We start from the raw sequence: 14,708 nt of genomic DNA on the forward strand, positions 1-14,708 counted from the left end.
AGAGACAACATACATAATGTATTACACTGTCAAGGAGAAACATAGGGTGCTTTTTAGAAACATTTCTTTAGCTTCCCAGGCCAAGAGGGATAGTGGTTCCTGCTGAGCCCGGAGAGGAAGCTGAGCATAGAGGCCATATGTGCCAGTGGCTTTCATGTGAGTTGCTCCACAGGGGTTATGAAATGATACTGTACTAATGTCATAGATGATTATGTCCATGCTTAGCGTGTATCCATGCCCACAGACTACCTGAGGAGTGCCCTACAACTTTTTTAGCAATGAAGTACTAGTACTTTGGGGATTCTTAAAATCTCAAAATGAGGGCAAATAGTTGTCTTTTTAAATCTAACTCAGGTGGGAATTCCCATTCAGGTGGGAAATCAAAGATTAAGAATTTAATTCTCAAACACCCACTTTCATGAAATGCTGATTTGAATTTCTATTCCAAGCACTGGAAATACTCTTCGTGGTCCATGAATTTCAGGGACATGGAAGGCTTAGAGTCTAACTCCCAGGGAGTGTTGCTTTGCTCATTTTATGAATCCCTTTGAGCCCAGCATCTGTGCCCTGTGAGCTGTGCCAAGTACCTCAATTATTTTTTTACTGAACCAATTCTGAAGAGTCAATGCCAATCTCACACCTAGTGACAGAAGTCTTGGGGAGTTACTAATTTAGTATTGGCAAAATGTTTCACTCTGCCTGTGGTAATGATCTTAGATGTGGTGGACTTGCAACCACAGAAAACCTAACCTAGTGCCCCAAAAGCTTCGTAGTCCATAATCACAATGTTTTTAGTAACATATCTAGCAAGTGCATTTTTGTTCGGTTCTTCTTTTAATAAATAGGAAAGGAAAAGTGAGTCGCCATAGCTGTGTAGTGTAATTTTAGAATCCTGGCATAAGGCCACAGCTGCTAAGAGAGTGAGAATTAGGCATGGGCACCATTATATCTTGGCCTTAAAAAAAAAAAAAGGCCTGGGTGAAGGGAAAATAAAACAGAATTTGAAATGAAATTCTCAAGGCACTGCTAGGCAGCAGGGACACAAGAGAGATTAGGAAAGATAAATACTTTTTTCTCCTTAGACTTACATTCTTACATGTGGGGTAGAGGAGAGAGACACACAATAAAGAAATAAACAAGGGGACAAGATTTTTTCAGATACACCAAATTATGTGTTTCAGAGAGATTTCCCTTGCAGGAATTCTTCACATTAGGTGGTCAAGGAAAGCCTTTCTAGGCAGCTGAATTTAATCTGAGATTAAAATGTAAGGAGAAGTTAGCCCCAGCTGGTTTGGCTCAGTGGGTAGAGCATCAGCCTGCAGACTGAAGGGTCCTGGGTTTGACTCCAGTCAGGTGCACATACCTAGGTTGTAGGCTCCTCCCCGGCCCAGGCCCTGATCAGGGTTCATGCAGAAGGCAACCAATCAATGTGTTTCTCTCACATCAATGTTTCTCTCTGTCATTCCCTCTGTCTTTCCCTCTCTCTAAAAAAAAAACAACAAACAAACAAAAACAAAAACAAAAAAAAACAAAAAAAACAAAAACTAACAAACAAAAACAAAAAAACAAACAGTGGAAAAATATCCTAGGGTGAGGATTTAAAAAAATGAAAAAGTAAGAAGAAGGTAGGAATATGAGTGTGTGTGTGTGTGTGTGTGTGTGTGTGTGTGTGTGTGTAGGGGAGAGTAGAAAAGTACAGAAGGTGCAAAGGTCCTGAGGCACAAGCCAGCCTAGTAGTCAATGAAGAACACAAAGTGAGCCAATAATCTGAAGCCAAAGAGCAAAGGGGAGATGAAGCTAGAGTGCTAGAAAGAGCCCGAATGACATATTGTCCTGTGCCATAAAATTAGATTTGGATCTTATTCTAAGAGCAATGTTTTTTTTAACAGGCAAGCAACAAGATCTGGTTTATGTCTTAAAGACAATTCTGGCTACTATATGGAGAGTGGTAGATTGTAGGAATATTTAAAAGCTATAAGTTAGAATTCAGAAGGTTATTGTATTATCCCAAGTAAGAGAAATGGTGTTCTGGACTGGGATGATGATTGCAAAGGATGAGCACAGTGGTTGAATGTCAGATATATTTTGGAGCAGAGCTGATAGTACTTATGATAGAACTTATGGTTGCTTTACTAGAAAAATAAATGAAGAGAAATATTAAGAATATCTCAGGGTGGTTTTTTTTTTTAATTTAATTCCTGGGTAGATACCAATAGTATTCCTTCAAATGCACTATGGGGAGAATAGGTTTGCAGACATAAAAGAAAAATTGTGGATGAAAGTGCACAATGACAACTGTCAATTAATCCATAGAGTTTTAAATCAAATTCTCCTGAAAAAGAATAACTTGAGGTTGCCTTATAGAGAAATTTTAATTTTAAAAACAGCACTTAAGATTTCACATTTGTATGAATCATCAATGATGTCAACAACAAAAAAAATTAAGCTTGAACTTAAGTGTAAGTCTATTTTCATAGGAGAATCAACCAACTGTAGCTCAACCAGGATGACAGATGAATCTGTAATTAGGCCTCACTGTGTGTGAAGGTTTACTAAGAAGAAAACATTTTTAAACTTTAACATAATGTTGAGTTCTACTGGTAAATATTTAAATAAGAATGTTTTAAATCTTTGTGCTTCCAGAAGGGGTAGAGCCAAAAGTCCTCTCTCCACCCCACAAGAAGAGCAAAGCCAAGAAACCAGAAAGTTCCAAAGACTCTAGCGAGGGTAAGTCATGCTTCTCCTCTAATAAATCCTGCCAGGAAAAAAAATTCTCTTTAATTTTTAAATTATGTGTATGCTGTCATGTTTGCTGTCAAGGCCCAAAAATCACAGGACAATCCTTTTCCTTTTCCTAATATGTTTACTCTCCCCTAAATGAGAATATTTTTTAAAAAATCAAATTTAAGTTTAATTTGTTAAGGTAAAAACCAAATTTTAAAAAATTGTTTTTTCTCAGTGTGATTTACATTTCTCATTTCTGCCAAGCATGGAGTTAGGGGTAGCATTCTGAAATCCTGTGAGGCTGAAGTTGAGACCTATACATGATGAACAATGCCATGGCTGTTGACTTATTGTGATCATTTGTTTTTCTCACAAACACATTCTGATTCCAGCATCAGACCTCAGCAATGGGTGATGAAAATGCTTCCTGTCTTTAGAGTTTTCTTCCATTTTCTAGAAGCCAATGTATCTTTGCACTCAGGCACTGAATAAGCAGGTTCCATTGGACTCAGTTTTATAAAGAAATGGCTGTCTCTCTGTTACAACACTAGTATCACTTTAAAGATGTTTAAGTTTTTCCTTTAAAATGTAGGTGAGAGGAGATTTGACTTTGGCTGGTAGGCACATGGTGAAATATACAGATCTTGTGGCATAGAAACCCACATGAAACCTAGATGTTCATGTTGACCAATGTCACCACAATCTACACTAATAAAAGAGAAAGATTCAAATTGACCGTACCTTCACGATGCCCACCAGCCAATCAGGAGTGAGTATGCAAATTAACCAACAAAGATGGTGGGTTAATTTGCATATACAGGTGCCAAGCGGCCAGGGGCAGGGTGGGACGCCCCAGCCTCTCTGGCCTTTGGGCAGTGTGGGAAGGTGAAAGGTGGCTCTGGACCAGAGTAAAGGCAGAAAGGCGGCTCTGGTCCAGAGCGAAGGTGGTGCCGGCAGTCAGGGGAAGAAAGGCCCATTCTTGCATGAATCTTCATGCATTGGGCTTCTAGTAAATTTAATAAAAAACAACAAATAAATAAAATGTAGGTAAGGAATTTTTTAAGCGATCCTCTAACCTAAGAGCAAGCATAACCTTCTAAAAGGGTAACACACTTACGCATTCTACTACCTTTCTTGGAACCCCACTTAATCCACTGTGAAATAGAGAGAATAATAATGCTGACAGTGTCAGCTTTGGTCTTCCTGGAAGAAGAGGCCAAGATGAAGTAGAAGTGCAGGAAAGTTATAGGGGGAAAGTGTGTGAAGGATAAGGAGGAGGGGGGAGAGCAGGAGTAGGTAGAAGGAGAGAAGGGAGGGAGGAAGATTAGCTAGGAAGAGCCTCAGTCTACATTGCAGGCAGAAAGTCTGGGGAGGTCCAGAGCAAGCATTGGTCATCAGAGGAGCCATGCACAGGGCAGGAATGCTGGGCTTTAGAAGCCCTTTGCCTTGCTCATTCCCTGGCTGCAAGCAGCTTGGAGAGAAAGTAGCCTTGGCACAAATATTATGCTGCAGTGAATTCCAAAAGTGTGGGCGCTGGAAGCTGTCAGCTAACTTCATTCCCTTCAAGAGAGATCTTGAGCAGCTCACCTCCATGACTGCATAGCATCTGTGTGAGTGTCAGGCTTCTACATGATAAGCAGTAGCACTGCCTTCACCCTCATAGGGTTCAGAACCTATTGAGAATACAAAGCTGTAAGAAAGTTTAAAATAAAACTTCCTTTATTTTGAATGAGGTTTGCTTTATTATGAATGAAGTTCGACTGGCACGTCTAATTGTCTTGCCCCCTAATGGGCTTTTGAATGCTGGATTTCACTCCTGAATATGAAAAACAATGTTGGTCCTTTCAGGAGAATGTGCTGGTGTCCTTGGTATTCTGTGTCTCTGTCTCCCTTTAAAGTTTTCTGGTTATTTTTTTAGTTGAGACATAAAATATCTTCTAAAATAACCTGTATCTGGAATTTACATATCTCTAATCTTTGTAAGTAAAATTCTGTTATTTATTGTTTCTGCAGACTAATACTTTTTGTTATATCTTTTTATATTTTGTCTTTTTGATTGTCAAATTCCCTGCATTTTTATTTGTGAAAGGTTTTTGAGTTGGGTTATTCACATTTTGTTGTTTGAGGTACCTGGAGATACTACCAGCTTAGGAATTCCTTAAACTAAAAAGTAATTGTCTCAGGGTTTGATTTTTAGTTTTGTTTTGCTTGCTACTTATCCTTAAACTCATATTCGTGTGTGTATAAGATCAGGAATTCTCAACAAATGCTTTTTTTCTCCTTTTCCCCTTTCCAACCTGCTAAACTGAGACAGTCAAATTTTCCACTACATTTAGGACCAAAGCAGTAGCCCTTCTGTGCTTTACATGTGTGACTTATTCAAACCCAAGCTATAGCTAGTGGTGCTCAAAAAGTATACGTGTATCTGCATCACCAACATCACCTGGGAACTTGGTAGAAAGACAAATTCATGAGCCTCATCCCAGACCTACTGCATCAGAAACTCTGAGGTGGGGCCCAGTTATCTGTGCATTTAAAAGCCTTCTGGGTATTCAGATATGTGTTCAAGTTGAGAATCACTATTCCAGAGTCTAGATCATCTGGGATTGACAAATGCCTCAAAGCAAACAATGATTTTAGTGCTTGTTTATAATTCTTGATTCAATCTCCTTCATAATTTCCTGTGTCTAAGAAGTTCCCTTATAAAAGCATCAATTCAGAGAAAGAGAGAGAGAGAGAGAACACAAATGACTGGTAGATGGTACATAATCACAGATATACAAATATGTACTCATATATGTATGTGTGCATACCTACATTTATAATGCACAGTCTGGAAAGATGAAAGATATATATCAAATGACCTCAGGAATTATCTCAGAAGAGTAGAGAAGGGGCAGGAAAAGATTTTGGAGTGTTTACTATTCAATTTAAAAATGTATGTGTGATTGAAAAATATATATGGCAAGAATCATTTCATATTTATAAAACAAAAACATATTTTCATTAATAAACGAAAGAGAATGTGTGCTTCTAAAATGCAGTAGCGAGATAAAAACAGTAATTTTCTCTGTACATATATCTTCAAAGACTTCAGTGGGTTTTAGAAATGAGTGCTATTTCCATTCATATTTGTACAGAAAGCACTAGCACTTCGAATCTTGCTCTGCAATTGCCTCTACATAGAATATTCAACAAGCCTGCATGCGTGATGCTCATTCTTCAGGAAACCGGGCCCTTTCAAAGCTAAATCAAGCAACCCTATTGTGCACTTTAAAATGTTAATGATCTCTTTTGTCAGATGAAATTATACGTGGAAGCATCTTAGAAACTTGAAATCACTATACAAGTTGGAAGGATCTAATGTTGCTCTTGTAGGTATTATTATTATTGTTTTTACTAAAATATTTTTTTTTTCTGAATACATGAACCATTGGCGGAATGCACTTCGCATTCCCTGTGAGCTGGCATTTTCTCTCTGCTCTCTTATTTTCTCTGCATATTAAAATATCATGTGGCACGCTGTTTTGTGAGTGGCTGGACAGGAGGTACATTTTATCTTTCAGAATGCCATGCAGCAGTTCATGCATTATATTCGTAAGCATGATCTTTAATTTAATTTTTGTGACAAGTGCAGTGAAGGGTAAAATCAGGCAGTCATAATTTTGACTTTGCCATCACTCAAATGAGCTTAGCTTAGTGATTGACCAGCTGTATTTTAAAAGAAAGTGGAAATAGAGAAAAGCAGCCTTTTCATGAAGAAAAGCTCTATTTTATCCTCTAGACCAGTGGTTCTCAGCCTTTTTAATGCCGCGATCCTTTAATACAGTTCCTCATGTTGTGGTGACCCCCAACCATAAAATTATTTTCGTTACTACTTCATAACTGTAATTTTGCTACTGTTATGAATCGCAATGTAAAGATCTGTGTTTTCCCATGGTCTTAGGTGACCCTAAGGTTGAGAACCGCTGCTGTAGAGCCTAAGACCATCGGAAAACACAGATCTTTACATTGCGATTCATAACAGTAGCAAAATTACAGTTATGAAGTAGTAACGAAAATAATTTTATGGTTGGGGGTCACCACAACATGAGGAACTGTATTAAAGGGTTGCGGCATTAAAAAGGCTGAGAACCACTCCTCTAGACCTTAAAATAACAAAATGTAAATTTTTGTGCTGAAAATTTAAATACCATAAAAGCCTATGTTACCATCTTACTTTAATTATACTCTCTATGCTGCTTGGTTCTGGCCCATTCTGGACCACTATCCTGCTGTGAATTAGCAGAAGGACTCAACTTCTATTTCATTTTCAGTAGTGCTCTCCACGTTTACCCATCAAACAGCTGTGGTTAGGACCATGGAGTTCTGGTTCAGAGTCAACTCTGAGATTTAAGTGAGACTTAGAGAAAGTGAGTCCTGAGGGATTTTTCATAGTGAAAAAGGCTGCACTTGCCTGAATAGAATAACCTTAGGTCCTGTGTGACCCAGAATGATCCCTGCCTATGCCTGTTGTGCTTGGCATATTATTAGCAATGCTTGCTTTCACTCTTAGAGGTGTCCTGATTTAGGTGATAACATGAATCCTCCTACCCATAGAGAAACAATTTACCATGAGTGTGGACAGAGCTCTTGATTGTCCAACTTATGCTTCCTACTTGGGCAGTTTTGGTTTTTTTTAAACTATGTTTTATTGACTTTCGTTTTAGAAAGAGGGGAAGAGAGAAGGATAAAGAGAAATATCAATGAGAGAGCCCTAGCTGGTTTGGCTTAGTAGAATGTTGGCCTGCGGACTGAAGGGTCCCAGGTTAAATTATGGTGAAAGGCATATGCCCGATTGTGGTTTGATCCCCAGTAGTGGGTGTACAGGAGACAACCAATCAATGATTATCTCTCATCGTTGTTGTTTCTATCTCTCTCTCCCTCTCCCTTCCTCTCTGAAATCAATAAAAATATATTTTAAAAAAATATCAGTGAGAGAAAAACATTGATTGACTGCCTCCTACATGCCTCACACTAAGTGCCCTGACCTGGAACTGAACCAGGGACCTCATGATTCATAGGTTGACACTCAACCACTAAACTACATAGGCCAGGCCTCTGGCAGGTTTTTGTTTTGTTTGTGTGGTTTTTTTTTTACCTAAACCTCAGTTTCCTCATATTAAATAGAGGACAAAACACTGATTTTTGTGGGACTGTGGGGAGATTTAAACAGGATAATATTTGGAAACTACTTGCCAATAAGTCAAAATGTATTTAATTTGCAAAAAGAAGAGTTCCCACCAAAAACTCATCTCCCTTGTTTATTAATACTTGGAAGTCCTTTTATTATGAAAACAAATTTTGCAAGTAGAAATAAAGTTTAAAACGCACTGACTAAATCTCATATCTCACCAGGGTTTGTTTAGGGTTTTTTTGTTTGTTTGTTTTGTTTTTCTCTTCTCTCTCTTAAGATCACTCAGGACACTCTGCCCTTCCCCCAACCACATAATTCCTGTCCCAAATTGACTTTCTCCTAGTCTCTCTTCTCCTTCCTGATTTCAACTCTCCTTTTCTTCAAGTCAAATATCTCAAGGAACTAGAGTACCCCCAATATTTAGACAACCGCCCCTCTCAGCCATTCCTCAACCTCTACTTTCTGCATCTAAAACTTCATAGAGAACACCAGATTGAGTCAGTGACGTGAAGGAGAAGGTGGACTCTGGTTCAAGTGGCCTTTGGCCATCAGTTCAGATCTTGCAACTGAGATAGTCATTGTCCAGAGCCCATAGTCTTTGGAAGTCTCTGAAAAGTCTTTGGAAAGTCTCTGCTAGCTCTATAAGATGCTAGACCAAGGATCTCTCTGCTGAAACTGGGTCTTGTCCTAAGTGCTTGTGGTTGGTCTTGTATTCTGGGTGAGTGTTTCCCAAACTGTGGCCCAGGGGATATGCAAGACCCAAATGAATTTCACATGGAGCTGTGATCTCAGAAGCCTTCATTCACTAGGAATACAGTGAAAATGGTGCCCTGTCGAGTTGTGCAAAATAGTGGTACCACAGAGATTCCCCACAGTACTTTCCTTCCTCCAACCATCCTAGCATAGCTCCCTGCTACCCAGGTACAACTTCTCTACATATTAATTCCACGCACTTTTGTAAATGTCTTTTTGATAGTATAGGCACTCTTTTAGGCACTGAAGAAACACACAGAGAGAACCCTTCTTTTTTGGTGTTTATATTCTAGGATATATGTGGAGTCCATGGTTGATGGATTTTTTTAATTAAATATAATATATAGTAAGCCAATAGTGGCACATGAAGTATTTTTGCTGCCTGAAAATTTTTCTATTGTTGCCTAAAAATTTATTCCAACACTTCACAGCTTAAAGCAATAATGTCATTTGTTATCTCAGGCTTTCCATGGGTCAGAAATTTGAAAGTACCTTACCTTGATGGTTCTGGGTCATAATATCCAATGCTAGTACATGATATGACATTCTAGGTCATAAAAGTCTAGGTTATAAAAGGGTGTGGTTTTGCCTCACTTTCTCTTGGATCATTAACTGGGGGATAAGGCAGCTGCCATGTCCTGAGGTCACTCCAGCAGCATTGTGGAGAGGTCTATCTGGCAAGGAACTGAGGCTTCTTGCCAACAGCAAGAACCAAACTACAGGTCATCTGAGCAAGCCATCCTGGCTGGAATCAGATCCTTCAGTTTCAGGCAAGCTTGTGGATGACTGCAGAGCTGGCTGACATCTCAATAGAAATTTCATGGGCAACCCCAAGCTCATGCAGAAAATCAAGCTGATAAGATGCTCATGTGTATATAAGTTGGTGGCAGGGAGGGAAGATTTAGGAGAGAGATAGGTTAAGATTTCAAATATGTTGAATCTCACTGTTTATTAAGTTGATTTTAAAAGAGGAAAAACAAACAAACAAAAAGCTGAAGAACATAAAAAGTAACCTGAGAGACTATGTGGGGGAAAAGAGTGTTCCAGTAGAGAAAATAGCAAGTACCAAAGCTCTAATGAGAGCAAGGTCTGTCGTATTCTAAGAAAAGCAAGGTCAAGGTGAATGACTGTAGAGGTCATTGGGGACTGATCCCATAGAGTGGTGGGTCCACATTTGAGTGTACAACAGAATCACTGCAGGGCATATTAAACCCAGGCTCTCATTCAGGAGGTCTGGGGTAACTGAGCAAATTCATTTCTCATAATTCCCTAGGTGATGACCTGGGTTAAGGATTCCACTTTGAGAATCACTGACTAGGGCATTGTGGACCACTGTAAGAACTTTGTCTTTTCTCTGAGTGAAGTGAGACTATAACATTGAAGGCAGAAAAGTGGCATGATCTTACATCTTATTTTATTTTTTAACCCTCACCTGAGGATATTTTTCTATTGATTTTTTAGAGAGAGTGGAAAAGAGAGGGAAAGACAGAGAGATATATCCTGCACATGCCCAGGTTAGGGAGGAGTGTGCAACCGAAGTATGTGCCCTTGACCTGACTCAAACCCAGGACCCTTTGGTCCTCAGTCTAATGCTCTATCTACTGAGTAAACTGGTTAGGGCTGATCTTACATTTTAAAAGGAATCTTCTGGTCATTGTGCTGAAATTGTACTGTAAGGGGCTAAGGACAGAACAGGAGTAAGAAATACTAGTGTCTTGTCCCAAGTAGCAGTGAAGGAAAGAGTGAAGATTGGTCTGATTCTGGATATGTTTTAAAGAGAAAGTCAGCAGAGTTCACTGACATTGGATGTGGCATTGAAAGAGAGGAGTCAAGGATGAGTCTGTTTACCATCTTTTCAACTATTGAATCTAGAGTAGAAGTTGTACACTGCTTGTACTTAATTCAAACTTTCTGGGGAAAAGAATTCTTCCCATTGCTATCCTCCAGCATATCTTACAGTTACTCCTTGCTCACCAGGAAGGCCATATTAGCCATCCTAAGGCTAAATTTCCAATAAAGCAAAATATTCAGGCATAAGAAAAATTCTAGTAAATAACAACAAAAGAGAGAAAACACAAGAGTGTTAGCAAAGATAACTCACAGAAAAAATAATTTTAAATGATCTAGATACTATGGATTCCAGTATGTTCTCCTCTCCACAAGAGGTGTATATTATTGTTGGTATGTGTTTATTTTCAATAAGCAACTTCCCAATCAATGGATGGTCATGGCATTGTTGTCATTTATGATTGCTAAGCCCAGGAGGAAGAGAGGAAAGGCAGGAAGGAGGGAAAATAGGAAGAAAAGAAGGGATGTAGAAAGGGAAGGGGAAAGAAAGAAAAGGGAAAATAAAGGTATACAGTAGTGGGGAAGGCCCTGAACTAGGACCAGGACACTGAATTCTATTTTCATCTCTTAGGCACATGATCAAATCCTTCACCCAATGTTCCTGAGGTCCCCTCTAGATATCAAATTCTGTAATTCTCCATAATCATCACATTCATGAAAATTGATTATTTATGAGCTCTTTCCTTCATGCCCAGCCCAGTAAATATTTCCATTCTTAATTCAAAAGCTCTGAATCATAGGTTTCAATAGTCAAATAGGCCTCTGAGAGTATCCTGGGCAACCCTCTCAATTCGCAGATGGGGAAACTTCTTTTAAAAATCCTCTAAAATTGTCCAGAGGACTCACATGAAAGGTGATCCTAAGTTAGCTCCTAAAAAGAACAAAAGAAAAGAGCAGTTAAAAGAGCATGGCATGTACAGTGGGCCTTTTAGTAGTCATTTTTAAAGTATCTTTCTTTAAATCTTATAGGTGTTGATGAGTAATTCAGGCTATGTGTGTTTAACCATTTGTCTGTTTCGAATGAAGATAAAGAATGCATCACTCACATGCGTTTGTCCTTGTTTTGCTGAAAACCTGGGTTTACAGTGATAAACCATTAGAGTGATTTTTTTTTTCTCAATGTCATGCCGATAGGACACTTGCCAGCTTAAAATATTAAATACAAACTTTTCAGCAGAGACAGGTTTTGTTTTGTGTTATCTTTTAGAAGTATTGCTATTTGAACAATATTGGATTTTCACACTAGGATTTTGCCATTATATTTCAAAATTTCAATCTTCTAGTATAACAAAGTTGTGCTTTCCTATTATACCAGAGAGAGTCCTAAAATGGTCCACCGATGCTAGAATTACCTGGATGCCTGCCACGCTCTCCTGATGCCTTGCTCCAGCGGGCCTGTTTCCGCTGAACCCCTGTCACTCTGGAGCCATCAGGGCAATCTTAGGAAATGACTTTACCTCCAGGGATTGCCCTGCTTGAGGACTGATACACAGAAAACCAGGGAACTCTATTCTCCTTGGACAAACATGCTAGCTGATCCATTTGAATCATTTCTCAGTTCTCCACCCTGAGAATTCCCCGCTGTTCTCTAACAATCTCTGCTGCTGGCAGAAGCAAAGTAGATACAAGGTTTGGGAGGAAAGGGTGAAGGGATGGGGAGGCTGGCGCTGAGGTGTGGGGTGAAAGTGGGGCAGTGTTGCTGAGTGCCGGATGAATGCTTGCAAACTGTTCCTCTCCAGAAAACTGCTTATTCCTTCAGTCTAAAGCTGCCACTTACAGTGAATGCTAAAAATGTGAATTCTCGCCCCAGTCCCAGCCCTCAACCAAATCAGAAAGCTGAATTTTAACTAGATGCAATGCATCTTTGGAGCACCATTTTTAACGTACAGTGTACTTATTTCTTCTTATTTTAAAAATTTGCAAACTTATAGCAAATTTGCAAGTGCAGTAAAAAGAACTGTTTTCTTCTAGAACACTTTGAGAGTAAGCTGCAGATATGATGCCCCCTACCCCCAAATACTTCACTGTGCATTTTCCACAAACATGGCCAGTACTCTCACATGAGCAAGATCAGAAAATGAACATTGATACATAGTATCATCTAATTTTTCAGACCCCATTGATTTCTCTCATTTTCCCAATAATGTCCTTTATAATAAAAAGGTCCAATTCAAAATCACACATTTCATTTTGTTGTCATGTCTCTACTCTCCTCCAGTTTAGAAGAGTTCCTTGGCCTTTGTTTGACTTCAATGACCTTGATACTTTTGAAGCTCATAGGCCAATTATATTGAAAATGTTTTCAATTTGGGTCTGTCTGATGATTTTTCATGACTGAATTTAGGTTATAAAACTTTACAGAACTGATATTGTGTTCTTCTCATGGCATGCGGTGAGGTACCCATCATTTCAGTTCACATTACTGACCGTGTTCCCTTAACATGTGTGTGAAAGGCTCCTCACTGTCCAGATACTCTTTGAACCATTTATAGTTAATGTGTCTCTTGTAGGAGGTAAGCTAAACTATGTAAATATTCCATTCTGCATTGATCTTTCCATTTATTTATCTACTTATTAATATCATTATGAACTCATAGTTTTCTATTCTGCTCAGTGGATTATAATCAGTTAAAGGACTTCCTTATGGTGGTTGGTTTGTGTCCTTTTGATATGCCCTTATCAGTTTTTGGGCACTTCCTTACTTTTTGGCTAACCAGATGCTCAAGTTCACTTTATATCTTCCCTGCCCCAGCCCTAACATCAATCATTTCTTCAGGAAGTTTTGATTCTGTTTAGTGGAGAATAGTACTGACAAACTAGATCTGGGTGCTAAGTGTGTGGAACACAATTTGAGAAACATTTTCTAAAATAGAATGACCAGATTATTTTCATGATTAAATGTGAAGACCTAGCTGGCAAGATCCAGCCTTCTTTTTTATGTTTTTTATTGATTTCAGAAAAAATAAGTGAGAGGGAGAGAGAGATAGAAACATCAATGATGAAAGAGAATCATCCATTGGCTGCCTCCTGCACATCACCTACTAGGGATCGAGCCCACAACCTGGGCATGTGCCCTGATCGGGAATTGAACTGTGACTTCCTGACTCATAGGTCAACGTTCAACCACTGAGCTACACTAGCTGGGCAAGATCCAGGCTTCTTGCTGAAGTCCTCTAATTGCCAGAATGGTCTTCCTGCAAACCTTCCATTGCAACTGTAGCCAATAAAATTAATTGCTTAATTTTGGTTAAATTTTCCAGAGTATAGTCCAGCATGGTTACAGATAGTAGCTAATTACCAACTAGTATTTCAAAGAGTAGGAGATGATTAGATATCATGATACTACAAAAACAAAAAACAAAAAAAATCACAACTATTTCAGGTTAATTGTTGATCAAATGCCTAAGCCAGTGTTGATCAAACTGGACATTAGAACCATCTGAGGAGCAAAAATGCCTATTGCATTGGTCCCATCCCCAGACCAGTGAAGTCCAGTCTCTGACAGCAGAACCCAGGCAACAATATTTTCTTAAGCACTTTGGGTGAACCTAATGTCCAGTGAAGGTTGAGGATCACAGGTTAAAGCAATGCTGTTTCCTGAGAATCTGATCCAGCACCACAGGTTCTCTCAACCCCAATAGTAACTTTCCTGCCTGTATTGGTTAGGTTCTTTACAGGGCAACATTAACACTTCCAGACACCTCTGGGGCCATTTAGCTATCACTTATTATGCACCTATTCTGTGCCAGACATTATTCTAAGCACTACACATTTATTAACTCATTTAATTTTTATAACAATGCTGTTGAGCATGCACTCTAATATCCCCACTGTACAGATGGGAAACTGAGGCATAGAGAAGTGGAGAACTTGCCCAAAGTCACATGGCTAGGAATTCTGAGTGAGGGACCTAGAAATAAGGTGGTATGATACCTGACCATAAGCCAGTCATTCTCAAACTTTGGGTTTTAAACCCAAAATTCTTTGGTTTCTCAAACTTTGGTTTTTTGATTTCTGAATCACCTGGAAGGTTTAGAAAGAACCCTGAGGCACACACTCATCAAAGGAGGGCCTTTCAAATTTTTGCCATAGTCCCAGGGCTTTTCCACAGAGCAGGGAATCTGTAGGAGAAAAGGACTATTGGGCTGGCTAGAAAAAGGCATGAGACCCAAGAGTTTTGGGGACACAGGAAGGAAAGTTTTGCCCA

The 14,708-nt window shown here is 39.1% G+C and overlaps 1 protein-coding gene across 4 annotated transcripts in view; it reads left to right on the forward strand.

Moving 5' to 3' along the window:
- MACROD2 (mono-ADP ribosylhydrolase 2) overlaps window positions 1–14,708 on the forward strand; it is a 1,970,509-nt gene that overhangs the window by 1,784,763 nt on the left and 171,038 nt on the right. For all 4 annotated transcript variants that reach the window (XM_080685397.1, XM_080685398.1, XM_080685399.1 and 1 more), the window contains exon 11: window positions 2,644–2,727. In XM_080685397.1, coding sequence (XP_080541523.1) covers window positions 2,644–2,727 — 84 coding nt within the window. The remainder of the gene's footprint in view (window positions 1–2,643; window positions 2,728–14,708) is intronic.

Source organism: Plecotus auritus (assembly GCF_963455305.1).
Source record: "Plecotus auritus genome assembly, chromosome: 8".
NCBI classification, from domain to species: domain Eukaryota; kingdom Metazoa; phylum Chordata; class Mammalia; order Chiroptera; family Vespertilionidae; genus Plecotus; species Plecotus auritus.